The sequence below is a fragment of the Clytia hemisphaerica genome, unplaced genomic scaffold, assembly GCF_902728285.1.
Source record: "Clytia hemisphaerica strain Z4C2 unplaced genomic scaffold, Clytia hemisphaerica genome assembly, whole genome shotgun sequence".
NCBI classification, from domain to species: Eukaryota; Metazoa; Cnidaria; class Hydrozoa; order Leptothecata; family Clytiidae; genus Clytia; species Clytia hemisphaerica.
In genome coordinates, this window is record NW_027104594.1 from 2,056,042 (window position 1) to 2,075,440 (window position 19,399).

At 36.4% G+C, this 19,399-nt stretch overlaps 3 protein-coding genes across 4 annotated transcripts in view; 1 reads left to right on the top strand and 2 right to left on the bottom strand.

Moving 5' to 3' along the window:
- LOC136823927 (uncharacterized) overlaps positions 1 to 19,399 on the bottom strand; it is a 402,896-nt gene that overhangs the window by 211,019 nt on the left and 172,478 nt on the right. The window lies entirely within an intron of this gene.
- LOC136823923 (NADH dehydrogenase [ubiquinone] 1 alpha subcomplex subunit 5-like) lies at positions 16,616 to 16,954 on the bottom strand. The gene has a single exon (XM_067080080.1). The coding sequence runs from the start codon at positions 16,952 to 16,954 to the stop codon at positions 16,616 to 16,618; it is 339 nt and encodes a 112-aa protein (XP_066936181.1).
- Positions 17,637 to 19,399, top strand: part of LOC136823884 (ATP-binding cassette sub-family C member 10-like) — a 35,811-nt gene continuing 34,048 nt past the window's right edge. For both annotated transcript variants that reach the window (XM_067080039.1, XM_067080040.1), the window contains exon 1: positions 17,637 to 17,869. The gene's annotated coding sequence lies outside the window, so the exon portion shown is untranslated. The remainder of the gene's footprint in view (positions 17,870 to 19,399) is intronic.

Here is a 19,399-nt window from a genome sequence, read left to right on the forward strand (position 1 = left end):
ACTAAATGTGAGTTGTTGTTACGTTTTCTAGCTACCCAGGCAACTTCTCCCTTGCTAATTTTTCTATTATGTTTTTTATACTATACTTCCAGCAAATAAAAAAACATTTTAGTATTGTAAAAAAGTTAGAAAGTGATCACATATATTTGGGATAGACTTTACTTCAAGTTTAAGTTTTCCATGAACTTCTTTCAATAAGATAACTCCCCCCTGTTTGACGTTGGGTATCGAAGCTCAAGAGAATGTCAACCTCTTCTAGTCTAGCATGCTTGACAACTTAATTCAGACATGGTAAAAATTAGCAAAAAATAATGGAATGGATAAATTGTAGTTTATTATACATAGTTCTTCAAAAATGGTTGAAATTTAGCAAAATCAAAAACATGAACGAAAAAACCGACAAAAAGCAAGAAAAACAACCATTTGAAGAAGCTAAACAAAACCAAACATGCACTCCCACCTCCTGCTCAGATGATGATGACCAAAACCGTCTAAAATGCCGAAAATGCCACCGCATGGTACACTACGAGTGCACACAATTACCGCTTTACCAGCTGCAAATTTTTGCCAACACTTATAACGAACAATATCTATGTCAGAATTGCGTGCGGATAACACGATCTCTAATGAGTAAAATAGGTGAGAACTCGTATCATATGATGCAGAGGGAGATTGAGAAGAAGGACGACGTCATTAAAATGCTCAAAAACCAGCTAGCCAAGAACCGCAGCCTTAAGAACGATATCGAAAACATCTTAACCAATAAGATGGCTGACTTTGAAATAAAAACCAAGCAGATTATAAAAGAAGAAATAAAGCAAACGACGAATTACATAGAAAAAACATCAGAAAAAACATACGCTGAAATAACTAAGAAACACAAGGATAATCTCAAATCAGCAGTGAGAGAACACCAACAAGAAAACAAGAATGAAGAAAGAGACATCGAATCAAGAAAACGAAATATTATTATACATGGAATGGTGGAATTAGAGGTAGACAACAAAGAGGAACAACAGGAACAAGACAAAATAGATATTGAAGGTATACTAGGTAACATTGGCGTTCAAGATATCAAACCGTCCCACCATCATCGCATTGGAGAAAACCGAAAAGGGCTACATTGGCGTCCAATCAAGTTGATCTTAAAAAGTATAGAGGAAAAAGAACGGATAATGCAAAATCTGCATCAGCTGAAAGGATTCAATGAAATTGGTGGCTTTAGCATCACAGACGACTTCACCATCAACGAAAGAAAAATTATTAAAGATATGTGCCAAAAGGCGAAAAAAATGAATTCAAAAAATGACGATTTCGTTTGGCATGTAAGAGGAAGCCCTAGAACAAACCTTCGCCTAGTTCGAAAACCTAGGACAAAGACCAAAACAACGTCTTCTCTTCTGTCCATATCTTCTGACGACTGGACGACAGATGAAGAATTAGACAATTTATAAATCTAAAATTATTTCGTAGAGGTCGATAGACCTGTGAAATATAATTCTATGAATAAATATACAAACTGAGGTATTATCCCGTTACAATTATTGAATTATTTTAAAACACCAATATCGCTGTTGCCTGTATAATAAAAGACTCTTGTCTACTTTTTTGTAACAGTAAACGAAACAATGACATTATCATCACGTGATGCCTGGGTGTCAGGATCGACCGATATCAGTACACTGAGCACGTCAGCAAGTCCCAAATCATCACCACAAATTATTTATCCCATAATCCCATGTAAGTTTATTTTTAGGGCGGGATGACAGATTTTAAACATTTTAGTATTTTGAGAAGCTCTACTTCAAAACAGAAGCTTGATGGCTTGACCGATATTGGGAAGGGAACAAATCTTTTTTAGGCTAAAAATTGCTATTTGTGAGGTAAAAAAAGGAAAAGGGACGCCGAACGCCGGACGCTGAAGAGCCTTTTTGTGTGCTGGGGCATGGGCTAAAGTAGAGGGACTGGTTTCTCGATTAAAAATGACACAATGTTTTTTTCAGCCTCCGGTCAGTTGTCACCATTTGTAAGCCTTTCATCATTGCTTCCACGAACATCACAACAAATCGAAACAAGTTCATTTTGGACAATTACTACCACTAGTGTCGAAACAACTACTTCCTCAAGTATTGTTCTCAATGAGATATCGTCATCTGAAGAATCTGTTGAAAGGACCACATCGAGAAATGGAATGGTCATTTCGAGTACTTATCCTTTGTCCATATCTTCCACTTTTGAAAGCCAAGAATTCTCAACTGAAGCCTCTGATTCTGTTCCTTATTCGCCTTTACCAATAAATACTGAGATTTCAGAATCAAGATCAATAGAAAATAACCTAACACCTGACGAAATCGATATCTCAACCTCCAACCCACAAGCTTTATCAACACTCAAATTACAACCACATACTGTCGTCAGTTCACAAGTAAAACCCCTCACTCAGACTTCGGTACTGTTCTTACAATCTTCTGATGTAGAATCTACTCACCACTATACCACAATCATACCTTCACCACTGAGCAGCTCTTTACTGAATCCAACTGTTTCCAAAACACAAAATTTGAAGAAGACTGATGACCGTGAGGATGAATTTTTATACAAGATGGTTTTCATTTTGTTTGGCACTCTATTCATCGTTTGCTGTATCGTGGTACTGCTGCTCTTTAAACGAGAAAGGTATTTTCTGCTAATGGGCTTTTCCAGAAAAAAACCTTATACCCCCTCTTGAGGAGGTGCATCATTTTGTGGCTTGAAATGCTGCAACCTCCTGGAATTCCACGCAATTTCAGGCTTAAACCCCTCTGGAATTCTGAATTTTAGTAGGATTTAAAAGGCTACCCCATGGAATTTCAGTTATTTTTGACATATTTTTGTATCTCCCTATGGAATTCCGCCACATACCAAACCTTACCCCCTTGAAACGGAAACGGACCTCCTCAACAGGGGGTATACGGTTTTTTTCTGGAGAAGCCCAATACTCACACTACAACGCCTTTTTATTTTATGGGGGAGGGTATATTGGTTACTAGTAGATTAGTTTGAATCCGGGGGCTAATATGTTTGTAGGTTGACGGGTATTTCCGAGCTAGGAATCGAAAATCGACCCATAGATAATTTTTTTTGCCAGAGTTTGGTCCAGATTTTCTCAGATCTTTGCAAGTAAAATGTTTTCCATTTTTATGGTTAAGGGACGTGTCAAATTCCCAACGTGTAACTTTTCAAATCTGAGAGTGATCTTCAGTGTTAAAAAGTACCCTCGCCGCTCGCACATAATCGGTACCATTTTTCCTAGCCCCCCAGGGTATGAACTGATTGTGGCTCAATTTTTCTCTTCGATCCGCTCCTCAGAAACAAGCCTCTTTCTTTTTGTCCTTCTTATACGAGTACTGTAGTAGTAATACAGAAATAGATTTATTTTCGAGGTTAACATTTTTGGATTGATTGACTTCACTTTCATGTTTGTTTCTGTGTCATGCTGAATGAAACCAACACTTAACTTATGTTTATAAACATTATTCTTTTTTATCCTTTCAGAATGAAAGAAAAACAACGCATTCAGTGCCAATCACAATACGAACTTCCCCATTCTGATCCGCCGCTAGATCCTCAAGAAGCGCTCCCGCAGCATCACGAATCGATCAAAGATTTCACCGAAGAAGACAATATGTCTTATGAAGATGAGAATATAAACGTTGTAAGGTTTGACCACATAGAGGATCATTTACCACAAAATATTTTAGATTCGAGAAATGGAACTTACGATATGAACCCTCCTCTTAACGTTCCGACATCTTACGTTTAAAGCTGCTTGTTAGTTGGCGTTTTTGCGTTACCGTATCTAAAATTTCAAGGAAAATGCTTCACGAACTTTAAATAACAAATATTATGATAGAAAAACTAGAAATGATTTTCGGGCAAGTTATACCGATAATTATCGGTTTTTTTATTGGAAAATATAGCTCAATCACGTCCAGACTCGTATAAAAATACAAATTATTGATCTCGTATATAATGGAGTTATTTCATAGAATCAAAAAAGAAAATTATCCTAAATCAATAAACATCACTACAAGTCACTTTATAAAAAGACATCAAACATATTCAGAAAGATTTGGTTGTTCTTTGGTTTCCATGGCAATGTCATTATGAGCAGTGGTTGGCGGTTCCGCAAAAGTCACTTCCCTATCAACCCTTCTCGCTGTCGTTGTCGACTTTTTATTGATGGTTGCCTTTTCTCTGATTGGTCCACAACAAATTCCAAATAAGGCAGTGATAAAACCGAGACCGACTCCAATCCAACCTAGATACCAGGACCAGGCGAATTTTGACGGCGACAAATCTCGTGTTGTTTCTTCGTGTTTGTTGTACGTAAACAAGCCGACAGCGACACCTGTCGTAATAGATGCCGTCACTAGCAACAATGAAACGAAGGGAGGTTTAATGTATGACGTGAACCGACACAAGAAGCCCAGAATGGATGCCAAAGCAGCGGCTGCGCTAGAAATTATGGTCAGCGCACGCTGTGATCGTAAAGCGTGATCACCCAATCCTGCCTCACGGTCGACGCACGTTTTCATAAAAGCACCGATGGCTTGCTTGCATTCCCTCCACAGACCATAATTCGACTCGTCGGCCTCTTGGAGCCAGTGATCACCTCCACAACACGCCGCCATTAACACAAACACAATGATAGAGCCAAGCAAAAGGTACGTAACCGAATGTTTCAAATGACAACACCTGCTCTCATTCGACATCCCTCTATTAGCAATTTCCAAAGTTTTACACAGTTAGGAAGCTTGTCAATTCTTTTGATTTTTTAATTAGATTCTAGTATTCCTTAGAAAACTGCTCTCAATACAATCTTCTAACTTCTGTTGCTGTTTTAATGCCAACTTTTAGCCTACTACTGATATCACAAAGTGTCCCGTTCGAGACAAGAAATTTGTTTTATACATTTGTATCATCCTTCATCCATTTTTCTTTTTTTCTTATCATTTGACTGATCAGTGTTCCTTTTTACTTTGTGGTGCAAATTTTAGTGAAGTGATCTTTTGATATTACGATAAACTGATCGTGACTTTTTTCTTTTGCATAATGATTTGTAAAATTGGTAAAGATAATTTATTGACCAGTCTATTCCAACACCCTTGTCTCACAGCCCCGGTGGAAATTTTTCCTACATCGGGATAAAAATTCCTATCAAAATCCCAATGGGGATAAGTTTTATGGTGCCAGGCTTCAAAAATTCAGTTCAGCGGGAGTCCAACCGGGACTGTGACACAGGGGTGTACTCTATCTCTAGGTGACTAGTTAGGTGGGCCTATTCTCAACTTCAGTTGAGCTACAATCTGAAAATTTGGCAGACATTTTGCACATTTGTTCCTTGGGTGAATTTTGATTTTTCGGGCCTGGGGGCGAGTATTTCGCCAAAACGAGGCTAAAACTTGGGGCAGCCTGGAGACTTTAAAAATTGTTCGATTTGGCTGAAATTTTGCACACTTGTTCCTTGAGTGAATATCTGGGGGTCTACAATTGGGCTCATGAATAGTTTGAAACCACTGAAGTTGAGCCCAGTGCGTTGCGCACGTTCGACTATCTTTGTCAGAAGCAACTCACAAGTCACAAGTCAATTGTGAACCGGTGTTTATACTTTTCAGTGAAAATTACCTCAAAACTACACCCCTCCCGATAGAGGCACAAATTAATGATGAGTTTAGTAATAACATCCAACTATGGAGAAAGTTCTTCTTTTGCCTCTAAATAGTAAGAAGCAAACGACTAAGAACTTAAGATTTCCAATTATATCGTTTTCAATTTGAAAATCCATTGTAATGTCTCAGTGTCAAATATTTTCTTCTTTGGTGGGAAGAGGATTTTTAGTTTAATACAATTGGGCAGGGGGGCACGAGGGTACAGAAGCTCATCAGAGTCTTAAATATTGTATTAAAGTCTATGTATTCTAACGCTGAGTTTCTCAAAGACGAGTTCCTTTTTCTCTCGACTAGTACGAAGCTACATCCGTTGTTGATTCAGATTTTAATTAACATTCTTTTTAATTATCTCAGCTTAATGATTATTATAGTGTAGTATTGTAATACTATGAGTAATTAAAGACGTGTAAATGAGACCTATTCATTAGCTCATGACAATAGGATAGAATTAACACTATTTTATATGCAAATCCGCTTTTTGCTTCCATCAAAATGCCATAAATAAGTAGGAAAACAGGTCGAAAAAGTGTTTATAGTGCTGGCAAATTGATGTTTATATGAAGAAAGAATGGGGTTGAGACTTTGGCTGTCTTGGTTCTACAAAGTAAAAGTTGCTGAAAGCTTACACATAAAAATGTCTAGCTAAGAGCAAAAAAGCTTTAGTAGGTTGGAGGATAGGTCAAGTCTTCTCTCGTATTCTTGATCTTGAATTCTTCTCTGTTTCAAGTTACTACACTTCAGAAGTCTATTTAATCAGGAATAAATCAAGTACTTGGATAAAATCTGATGTTCATATTTTGTGACTACTTTGACTTAGACTTCTGAAATTAATTTCTTCATATTCCAGCAGTGGAGATCTTTTATTATGTTCTTCAGGGTAATATATACTAATACTATCTTCTCTTTATTTCAGCATATATCATCAAACAAACAAACGAGATGCTGTACATGAAACGAAGTGTATTAGTTATCTTCACATCTCTCTTATTGACCATGTTACTGACCAGTGGTTTCAGCGATCATTGGATATTCGACAAGTCGAACGTTTCAGATTACTTCTTCCTCAACTATGGTTTGTGGAGTTTATGTAATGCTACTGTTGATCCACTCACTAACCTTCCTGTCACCACAGTTTGCAGATCTCGTGATGATGTCACTGTTACAACCCAAGCTGTTCAAGGACTTGTTGTCTTGGCCTGTTTACTTTGTTTCCTAGCAACCATTTACGCGACAATTGGATTATTCAAGAAAGATTTTCGCGGGTGGTTGGTGTCTGTTTATCTCGTCATGGCCGGTATCTGCATGATTGTTGCATTATCTGTATTTTCCGGACACGAGAAAGCGAAAGTAGTGACTGGTGGACGTTTGTTTTTTCTACACGGCTGGTCATTTGTTTTGGCTGGAAGTTCGACAGCAGGCTGTTTTTTCTGCTCAATCTACAGCGCCATTGCCAAATTAGACACACCTTATTAAACTTGATGTGCATATCTTTCAATTCTAATAGAACTAGATGGTTGGATTTGAGTTTATAAGGGTTGTTGGATGGCGTCAGTATCTGAGACCGCGTCAATGCAATGACTTCAGAAATTAGAAGTCTTCCCACCCTTATTAACTTTAGCCCATCTCCCTTTGAAGAAGGTTTTGAATTATGGTTGGTTGGTGCTACTTTTGAATATAAGTACTAAATTTGGTGGACAATCCAAAATGTTACGTTGCAATGAACACTGGTCTCACCAGTTTGATGAACCAAATAGAATAATGTTGTAAAGTGTTTTAAAATAAGTTAAGCACTTTAAAATATTTAATCACGAAATCACGAACTTGAAAAAACGCCCTTGAAACCACGCCATCACGAAAATCGCTGGTGGAGCCTCTTAAACTAAAACTGGAATGAAAACTGAATGTTTTTCTTCCTTTTTTATCTTTTCTCCATTTTTAATCATTTTGCGGAACATAGAATCCATTCATCGATAGCCTAGTATAAAGTCCCTTGTATTGATTGAAATTAAGAATGTCGATATATTAATATTCTAATCTTCAGGAGAAATGTGTGTTCCCAGAATTTTAATCATAAATAGCTCTTTGACTAATATGATAATATGCAGACTTTATAAACAAAACATTAAGTGCACACTCTTTGTCGTTGGATTTTATTTGTGCTACTGTACAGTACTATTTTTTAATTCATAATAAAAATATAATTTTGTCCAAATTTTCTGAATTCTTGACCAAATTAGAAAAGAAATTCTCGGTTTTTGTGATTTTGGAGCCATTTCAGAGAAGGGATTCATCCTTAAGAGAAAAAAGCTACCCTCGCTCATATCCAGTATCCCAGTTTTTATTTATTTATTCATCGTCGCATTATTTTGGACTGTACTTTTGAACATCTTTACTATTTGGAATTAAACGTATTCAAAGTCTCTGAAAAGCATATAAATATTTTTAGTCCAGATTTTGAAAAGTTTTAGAGGTCGCTTTATGATATTTTTCCTCGAAAGCATGTCTCAAAATGTAGATACTTGACTTTAGTTCTAGATAAAGATACAATTAAAAGCCAGCCAGATCTGTCATCAGGGTACTGTTTACACTAGCGTCTACTTCAGGCTGAACTTTGCTTTTTGATAATTTCTGATGACGCTGAGTCCAGTGAAGTAAACTAGAGACACTACAATTTTGAAAGAAAAACACCAAAATTTCAAACAACAAAAAAACTACTTGGATTTGAAAAATTAATAAAAACAGTGCTTCCTCAGCTATGTTCACCTTTCAAAAACAATTAGAATCTGGCGGACTGTTACTATCGGACCACTTAATCACACCATCCAGTTTATCAAAAAGACTTAAATGGACCCCGGGCTAGGTAATTTTCCTTCAATAAAATGAATTATATTCCTATTTATTTTTTAAGAGCTTTAAACAAGAAATAAATAAACAGTTTACTTACGTCGGACCATGTGGAAGCACTGAAGTAAACCAATCATTGCTGGCCAATCAATTATCAATAACTGCCAATCATTGGATCTCAGAAAGCACGCTTCGTACTACAAAGAAAACAAAAGTCTTGAAAAGTTCCAACGATTATTGGTAAGAATTTTCTAGAAAAATTCTTAATTTTTGGTGTATTATTTTATGTTTCATGTTTTGACTGACATGGCCAAATATTGCTGACTCATGTTACCCCGAGTTCGATATTGGAATTCCATATTTGTTTTATTAAATGTCGAACATTTTTAAAAGCGCTGGACTTATTTACTGAAATATAAATTTTTGAAAGTCTTGGTTTTTTCTATGGCAGTGTGAACAAGGAAATCATAATAAGCTTTCATTGGCTAGCGTTATCAACTGTCACTTGAAATTAAAATTTATTATCAAAACCATGCTACTTTTACACCACACCCAAATATTATTGCTACGTTGGCCTTCATAAAAAAACAACGTATTTTAATCCATATTTACTCTATCAACTCAAAACTTTCTGATAGAACGAAACCCAGTCTGGTTTTCTCATTTAAAGGGATCCAACAATCTATTAAATCTGGAATCTGTCACCCCTCTGAGTTGAATTTGATTCAAACTACAAAATAACTATATACGAATTTTCGAATTTTCACAACCCTTAGGCACAGACACAGGGGTGTATTATAAGTAATTCATGCTCACCTATCAGCTTGTTCTTGCACTGCATAAATTCACGTTAAAAACATCACAATAAACAACTGTTCGACAAAATCAAAATGTTCTTAATGTTATTCAAACCCGGGGGGTCACTTAGGCAAAGGGAGGGTATACGGGTATGTGCCCTTTTTCGATCTTTAAAATCCCACTAAGGTTCGTAAAAATCAGTGTTGTAAAATAAACAAAAATCCTATTTCTTGACCCTCAAAAGCCTAAATTCCGAGCAAAATAGTCCCAATAAGGCTCATTTTATCAATGAAAATTCGGGTTTTTCCTTTATTTCAGTCCCTCTAAGGGTCAGTTTTAGTCCCTCAATGGGCCTCACTGCCAAAAGCCGGGCGGCACATGCCCGTCATCTAGCAAACCCTTCACCCAGGTTCAAACCTTCTTCTTTCTTCATCTTTACTCACGTCTATCCATCCATAAGTTGACATTTTTGTAAACTGAATGAATTTCATACAACCTTAATGGCTCAAAGATGTTTATAATGATGAAACTAGGGAATTTTTTATGATGGCAGTTCAAAAAGGAATTTAACTTATATTTTGAGCGGAAAAAGTTCATTTTCTTATTCCTTGTTCAATGAAAATGAGTTTCGAAAACAAATCAATTTTGCAAACATTCCTTTGGATTTTAAAGACTTTTGTCAGTCGGCCACATCAAAAAAGTTTATATATCTAAATTTTAGAATGTTGAAAACGTTTTTGTTCCTTTAAGCTATGGCATGTATAGCAGGCAGACACGATAGCAGAAAATCGTCACAATGAGAAAGATTACCTCTGAAGCTTGACTCACAACGACATTGTGATTTTGGTTTCCCTTTTTGATTTTTTGATCTGTAAGCAATAAAACTTGATTGATTTGCCACTCCTATTAAAATTCAGTTCTTTCCTCTTCCCCACTGGTTGAAAGATTATCACTGAAATATAGATGTATCTCTTTAGTTGACGTGCCGATTTTCCAGGAAGGTTGTTATTTGGGTTACTTTTCAAGCCTCAGAGTTCTTAAAAATTAAACAAAATTTGATGATCTTTATTCTAGCTCTCTTAGAGATGCTAAAAACGTCCAGAAATGGTTTTTAACACTCAAAATTTCCTTTTCTGGGGTCGTTTTTCGAACTTTGACTCAAATTTTATAAAGAAGTTGTCATGCCATTGTTCTTTCAAACTAATTTGAAGTTATAGAGAAGATTCAACGAACCAATTTATTAGCTTATGACTTTCTTGTTTTTCTTTCGGTTTTAATAAGATAATTCTTTTAAAATCTTACTTAAATATAAATTCTAAGCGTATGGTTATGTGTCAAAAAATATTTACAAGAAATTCTGAGACATCCCTAAATTCAAGAGGTCCTCAAGAGTATTCATGAAATGTCTGTATGGAAAAACAAAGGACCTTGACTGACAGATCAGATGGGAGTATGAAAATCAGTTTTTTGGTTAACAGTTAGAAGGAGAGAAAATCATGTCTGAGATAAAAAAGATTTAAGGAGTTTTTCATTATCATGGGCAAGGAGCTTTAACCATTTTGCCTTGCTTAGGAGAACAGTCATTGCTATTGATTTGACTAAAATATAGAAAGAGACGAAAAATTTCGAGATTTTCAGTTTCCAGTTCCAATTATTCCATTGTCAGGTTTTGAAGTTATGAGTGTTTTGTTTTGAATGTAAACTAAACATATTTCCATTTTTGTCGCCTGTTGTAAGTGCATAAGGTAGCAAATATGTCCGTCGCACACTTTTGTAAACAAACGATCAAGTGATTGTCGAATATCCATTCCTTATGCATTATTGTGTAAACTTTATACTGCATTTCGACTATTTCACGACCCTCTCTTTCGTCTCTATAGCATATCCTTTCATCAATATCCAAAAGCATCTTTGTTGTAGGTATAGGTATAATATTTTTCACTTTATTCAAAAGAAAACCATTATAAAAGAAACACAATCCATCAATTACAAGATTTTGAAGAAGTTTTTACGGTACAGATTTGAAGTCTAGTTTTCTTTATCCTCAAGCACACCATCTGGATACCGTTTTTACAGATGGTTTGTGTGGGTAGTCTCGTACGTGGAGTTGTCGTAGTGGTTGTCGCAAAGAAGCGAAATCCAGGTCTCGTTTCCACAACTTCACCTTGCAACATCAGCAAAATAAATATCACCAAAAACGAAACTGCCATTTAGAAAAAACTTCACACAGGATACAGGTTATTAGCTTGGCTTGTCGTCTATTAAATTGTCCGTTTTTCACGTACACAAAAATGTAAAAGTCTTCCCTTTTTGTATTTCTCGCTCTCACGAATGGCGGACGAATAGGAATGACGCGTACAGGCCGCGCGCCAATGTTGCGTATAGTCGTGGTTAATTTGTAGGCTATAATTGGCTTTTGATAATCAACGTGGTTTGTCGTACTAAATTCCATTAATAACTCATTCAGGATGATATAATTACAGTAATTGTCATTTCCATACGAAACTAACTTTGTCCGACCATCCGGTTTCGATCGAATGCCAAAATACGTAAAAATATTTTCGGTCAGTCCATGAATCCAAACTAACCCATGAATAAATTTGATTCATTGTCTTGTCTTCATCCTAAAGTGTGATTTGAAAGCAAATTTCGTCAGGACAAACGTTAAGAAGTGCTCTGATTGATATATCATTTCAGTTGTGTTTATTCTGTAAATATGGAACTTGGACTTCAATGACGCACCAAATATTCTTGCACTTAAGGGCTCTGGCCATAGTGAACTTTTTATATTTGCCATGTAAAGTTCTATTTGATACAGCCCACAAAACTGTGGGATGTTATACATTTTCTGTTAGAGTCTGAAAGTTTAAGAATTGCAATGAAACAATTTGATGAAGAAGAAAATGAAGACTTTTGCGAAGATGAGTATTTCAACTTTGAAGAGCTTAGTTTCGGCGGAGAAAAAAACATTTTGAAAATTTTTTTGCGGTAGATAGTGTATCAAGCCAGCAAAACTTTCTTTACACGCATAAAACGACTCCAGTTTATGTTAGATAAATCGCAAATGAAATTTAAGGTTAACAGCGAACGATAACACCTTTAAATTTTTCTAAGGGTCACAGTAATGCTCCCTCTCAAAATGTCACAGTTTTCGAAAATTTGAATTGAACCGAAATTTGGTGGAAGAGAGTGACCTAGAATTTAAGGGAATTGTCTTTATATAAAGGTAAAAAGGGTCCTAAAAAACCTCAAACATCTTTCTTCACGATTAGGTTATTTCATACGTTCGTGCATCTGTTACATGATATTTTCAATTTGATTTACAGAGAAGAATGCACGAATTCCTTCAAGAAAGAAGACGTTGAAAAAATTGACTTTTAATCATCATTGTCATCTTTCATTTGACTTTTATTCATTTTTTTAATGTTAGAATAAGAATTCATAAGAATTCCATAGTCTGAGCCGCCTGTAAATGGAGGTTTTCGAGATTAATAGGGAATGATTAGTATAATTGATGAGTGCGGGTTTAATTACTTTGATGCATTTAAAGTAAATATTTTTTCTGATGTTTCGAACCTAGCCCATTACTTCGCTTTTTTAAGATTCTGATAGCGCTCACGAAATTATGTATGTGTAGCAGTTGATCAAACAATGGTGTGCAAGTGGCACGAGGTTGATTCTATATACAGTGGATGCCCCCTCGAACGGAGATAAAAAATCAAATCGCTCTAGTGACTTAAATAGATGAATCTTTTTCCCCCAGAACAAACCTCAAGCCTTGGGTTATCTATTTTCCTTCCATGTGCCCCCCCCCCCTTAAGACTACCTTTTTGGAACCTTGAAGTTTCTGTAAGGGTTGGAGTAATCAGAAAATTTATATCTCAGTCCCATTAATAGTCGAAAATATTGGAAAATTACATTTTTTTGCACCTAAAGAACATTGAAATTTGGTCAAAAATTCACAAAAATTTTCAATTTTTAGTCCCGGCAAGGAATCCGCTAAGGGTCAAAACCCTCGTTTCCGCGGGCCGGATGACTTTTTGGGCGGCCGGACAACTTTTCCGACGGCCAATTTTCCACGGGCCGGATGACTATTTCGGCGGCCAAATAACTATTTCGACGGCCGAATTTCCGGCGAATTCTGACCCTGACCCCCCCCCCCTAATAATATCCTGGGGCGACCGATCGTCATTCCTTTTCACTTCAGTGCGAATTCAGCGGCTACAAAATAACCATTGCAAAGCAATAGACCTTTTCATAAATTATGTCACGAACAACGCTTACCTTTTTTTCAAAGTATTGGATTCCCAGAGGAGTTCATGAAGTTTACTCTATTTAAAAATTAACACTTGAACACTCTAAATGGTTATTAATTGTTACACACTCCGGAAACAGAATTTTTTTTTAAGTAAACTCGTTTCGATGATTTTCATTTCATGATTTCAAGAAGAAGTTTCAGAAGTTTATCATTGCTCTTAAAGGATGAAACTTAAATCCTAGGTATCTCTGAAACGAAATGCATTTGAAAATTTTGTATTACTGTCCCAAGATATAAACACCCAAAGTACTAAATTCTAGACATCTGCACTCTGTGGAGGCCATATTGAAATGAACGATTCTGTATTTGAAAACATCCGGAATTTCTTCAAACTATTTTTTTCTAAAAACAATACAATACTATTCAATATTACGGTTACAGAAATCGACCTTTTTACTTTGGAACTGGAAACAACACAATTCTTTTTCAGATTTTGGCGAAGTCTGAAATGAATTCGGTAGCAGAAATCGTTTCACTTTTTCTTCAAATTTTCGTTTATTTTTTTTGTGAAATTTAGGCAGAATGACGACAAAAAAGTAGAAAAATTTGCTTTCGGACAGATTTTAGTTATGACCCTTTGAGGGAGTCGATATGATTTTGGCAATATTGTAACCCTTACAGGTTACAGAGACTCGGTTGCTTTTTAATACACCCCCTTCTCACAGACCCGGCAGGATTTTTCAGCCAGTAACGGACTGAAACTTGATGGGGATTAATACATACCCATATTTTTTATGACTGGGGATTTCAATTCTTTTGTTTTCAAGTCAGAAAATTCAGTGGAAATGGGAAATATATCGTAATATTTTGCAGTGAGGATTGGTTTATTCGATTACTTTCAGGTCTTTCAGTGGGACAAAAAATGGAGGATAATTTTCCACCGGGACGATATTTTGGCCAATTTTTCATTCGAGTGGGTGTTTTAATGGTTTTTGTACCCCTTAGAGGGACTTTTGAGGACCGCGTGGAAAAGTGACCATTATGGCTTGCAAATACACGGCATCACACCCCAAGGGTAAATTGCAGACCTCACCAGTTAAAAAAGGGAAATTTTTAGGGATTCAGGATTCATAATATTTATAAATCATTGAATAACATAACAATAACACACAATAACAATGGGTGCGTATGACGGCGCAGAAGTGTGCGAGCTTGTTGGGACATTCCTACAGCACAAACTCAGCCAACAACATGACAAAAACGATATTGGACTCTACCGCGACGATGGGTTAGGGGTTTTCGAAACCGGCAAAAATGGTTCAAAATCCGAAAGAATCAAAAAGAAAATAACAAAAACTTTCAAAGACTTCGATTTAGACATTGTGATCGAAAATGCAATAAAAAGGTTGTCGATTACCTTGATGTTACGTTCAATTTAAACGATGGTACATTCCGACCTTACCATAAACCAGATAACAACTTACAGTACATCAACACCCAATCCAACCACCCACCAAATATCATCCAACAACTGCCAAAAACGATTGAAAAACGCTTATCGGCGCATTCGTCCAATGAACAAATCTTCAATGAAGCAAAAGCCCATTTACGAAAAGGCTTTGAAAGACGCCAGCTATGAAACCAATTTAACCTTCACACCAACAGTGAACAAACCACAAACACGCCAAAGAAAACGCAACGTGTCATTTGGTTTAACCCTCCCTTCAGCAAATCGGTCGAAACAAATATCGCACAAAAGTTCTTGAAGTTGATCGACAAACACTTTCCTCGTCATCATAAATACCACAAGCTGTTATATCGAAATACAGTCAAAGTTAGCTATAGCTGCACGACCAACATGAAAGCCATCATCGATGGGCATAACAAAGCAGTACTCAAAAAGCAAGACATCGTACAAGCAACCAAAACATGCAACTGCATCGTCAAAAATCAATGCCCAATGAACGGTAACTGCTTAGCTAAAAACACTGTTTACGAAGCCACACTGACAACAGACGACGAGAATTTACCACCAAAAATATACATCGGTCTCGCAGAAACAACCTTCAAAAAGCGATACATGTTTTTTTTTTATAAGCATAACGCTTATAAGCATATGAAGGCTCAGATTTGCAGAATTCCTAAGCATAACATGAGCATATATGTCAGCCTAAAATATTTTTCAAGTGGTCATTTTTATCTGTTTTTGTTTCATTTTTATCTGGTTTGGTAGAGGTCAAGTAAAAAATAAGACATTTCACGGCTAGCTACATTCCACTGCTCCCAAAATCTGAACAAATTTTTTTACAAAATTTCTGAAATTTCATTAAAAAACTTGGCTCGGGTGAATCATAAGCATAATTCTTAAGCATATAATAAGCATAAACTATGCCTGGATGTTTTGAGAACTTAAGCATACACGAGCCTGACCAAGAGGTATACACTTGCTTATAAAAAAAAAACATGCATGCGAACCACAAAAAATCGTTCAACCACGCCAAATACGAAAATGAAACCGAGCTCTCGAACGAATTTTGGCGGCATTCTCGTAACCAGACCAACCCTAAAGTTACATGGCGAATTGTAAGAAAGTGCAAACCGTTCAACAGAAGCAGCCTGAAATGTGACCTTTGTTTGAACGAAAAATTTGAAATCTCTTTGCGTAAAGACAATTTACTGAACAACTCTAGATCTGAACTTATCTCAAAATGCCGGCACATAAACAAACACCTACTTGAAAACTTCGATTCTAAAGATTGACGTCAATTTTTTTATATGAAGACGCTGTATTGAATTTTTTAAATAAACGTGGAATTTCTAATCAACTGATGAATGCGTAAGCAAGAAACTTTAAGTATTGAAAAGAAATACAAAGTTTCTTAATCTTTATATATAAATCATTGATGTATTTATCGTTATAATTGCTCTGTTCTATTGCTTTGAATATAGAAGCATATCAAAAATACTTATTTACATGTTCTTATATAACGCTAGAATGTTCTTTTCACCATTGACCGGCTGGTGCTTGAGATTCTGGAGCTTCCCAGACTTGCCATTGAGCCATCTGCTCTACAAGTTGAAGCTCATCGCTAGCTTGAACCATCACTTCCTCAATTTGCCCACAGTTGATAAGTTTTTCGAGCTTCATAACATCTTCTGTCTTCTTTACAAGTTCTAGTCTTTGATTTGTGATGTGTTCAACTTGTTGACGATACACTGAGGATTCGGGTAACGTGCTGAGAACACCAAGTGTTTTTGAATAGATTTCAGTCAATGTTTTTCTTGGAGCTTTTGCCACTGCAAGACCGACTAGCTGTGTTGCTTTCTTCGCATAACCAGCCATCGTGAACCTTTTTTATGTTCGATCTAAAGTTATTAGCTAAAAGTGGAGGAAAGATGTCGGAGATGTCGAAAGAAACACCGAACTGAACCGAAACACTTTCAAACCTTCCAGCCGATATAAGGATGCTCTTAGATCGGATGGCCAAAAGTCACCTTCATTTTTTTATTTTATTTTTTTATCCACGGATCGCTGATAGTCACCTTTCCGGGGGTTTTGTTGTTTGGAATTGCTTAGGTCAGGATTGCTAGTAACGGCTTGTCACTGTGCCGGGTGCATACTCGGCGCCTTGGGCCCCGCAGGGTTGCTAGTAACGGCTCGAATTTCAGTCAGGTTTAAAAAAGGGGTACTTTTACCCATATTATAATAATATTACCCCCGTCTTTGCCAGTTCAGTATAATATGTTATGAATTGCGTTATTGGCTGTGCGGCGATGCCTCAACGGATAGAGCGCTGGCTTCCGAATCTGAAGATCTTTCTTTAGTGGTGGTTCGAATCCCACTCGGTGCGAACATTAGACCGGTCGAAATTGATTGACAAATGATTGACAGGTATGAAAACTCAGTCAGAAATGAGAAACTAAGTCTTAGAAACTCAGACAGTCAGAAAAGAGAAAAATAGGATAAGAGATAGGAAAGAAAAGAAGGTGACTTTTGGCCATCCGATATAACATTTTCCCCGATATAACCACTGCGCGGCTTATCTGCCATTATGGCAATGTTTTTCACTGGCCAAACTTACCAGCGAACGAATTCCTAGCGTGGTCATATCACCTCAGCTTTTTAAAACAAAATGCAAGCGCGAAAACGAAAGTAGCAGGACAGACAGTAGAAGTTTTCAACCTGAGCTGAACCCTGAATGAAGAAATCATAATATTCACATTAGAAATATGATTTGAAAGAATCAAAAGAACGACTGTAAGTTATTTTTGGACCTAACCCAGAGGTTCTTTAAATGAACCTGTGTCCGTCTGATGCAAGCTTTTCTCTTTTACTTTTCTATTCTCAGGATATCGGCTCTCTCATTTAGCAACTCCAGAAGATTTTTCAAATTTTAATTTTTTTTCAAAATCTATCCTATCTTGTAGAGCTTTGAAAAAGAAAGAAAATGAGGGGTCATAGGCCTCCAGAGGATAAGTGGTTGTAAAGATATTCAAATTTTAGTGTCAAAATTTTGACTAAAAATGTCAAAAAAAGGTTAGGAAAATAGCTTGGAAAAATTCGAAAAATATGTCAAAAAAGAAAAAAAAGAAATTTTCCAGTCATGCTTCTTAAATTTTGCATATCTCTTTTTCTATGGTAGCTAGAGACCTCAAATTTGGAGGGAGAATTCTTTGATGGTGCTAAAATATTATTATATAAAAATATTTGTAAAATATTTAGTATATTTATCAAAATAACGAAAGATATATCTTTTTTTGAAAAAAGAAGACATTGCATTGTTTTATTTTTGTTTTTGAAGAAAATAGCTTGGAAAAGGTTGAAATGAGTCAAAAAAGGTGGTAGGACCCATTTTCAAGGGGCCTCTGGAAATGGAGGAACAAAAACTTATGAGTAGAGAATAAGTTTTTCTGAAAGTAGAAACCCCAAATGAAAAGAAAATCCATTTCGGCAGAAATAAAAACTTTTTTTTGGGACATTCCCATGCTAAAGAAGCAAAAAAGTTAAAAAAACTACATGAAAATGAAAGAACTATAATTAGCGAATGTGATTTTTGAATTCCTCACCCTTTTTCTGATAAACATACAAAGTTTCAGCCTCCAATTACTTTTTCCTCCATTTCCAGACACATTTCTTCTTCGAAAGTTGCAAATTTCTTTTCTCCCGTCGGCAAACAATTTTCAAAATGTTGCAAAACGTTCGGCATTTTACCAATTTGCCGTCTAGCCCGTGTCCACAGTGTTATATACCGCTGGAAAGCTAAGATCACGGGCTTTCTTTTAGTAAAAACCGGAACGCTTTAGCATACATAGAAGAAAAGTTAGAAGGGTTCAAAGTTCACGGAAAAATGAAACATTTGGTTTGACGTCAACGATAGTTGCGTGACTTCTGGAGTCGCTATCTCATTCGATCAATTTTCCTGTGATTTTTTTTCATGCAGCAGATGGCGATGCAGATCCAAAATGCCTGATTTTCAAAAAAATCTTGTTTTTTTGCACAAACCCCTGTATCTATGGGTGAATGTTGGGCGACAATCTAAAATATGTTCTGTTCGCGTCATAAAACATCTTCAAATCCAGTCGCGAGTCGGGCGGTCGGTCGGTAGTAAATTTTGTCAGGTTTTTCTAGTAAAAATCTAGTAAATCAAGTTGGGGACCATCAACTTTCGATTTTCGAATTTTTTAACGGCATTTGGCCGTTAAGGCGGGGGGGGGGGGAGGGGGTTGACCATGTGCCGTTGAGGGAAGGTCGAAAATCTCTTTACAGTAGGGGCCAACTCACCACATA

Bases quoted from the DNA above. Each gene is read 5' to 3' on its own strand.
- LOC136823923 (XM_067080080.1), bottom strand. From the start codon at position 16,954: ATGGCTGGTTATGCGAAGAAAGCAACACAGCTAGTCGGTCTTGCAGTG.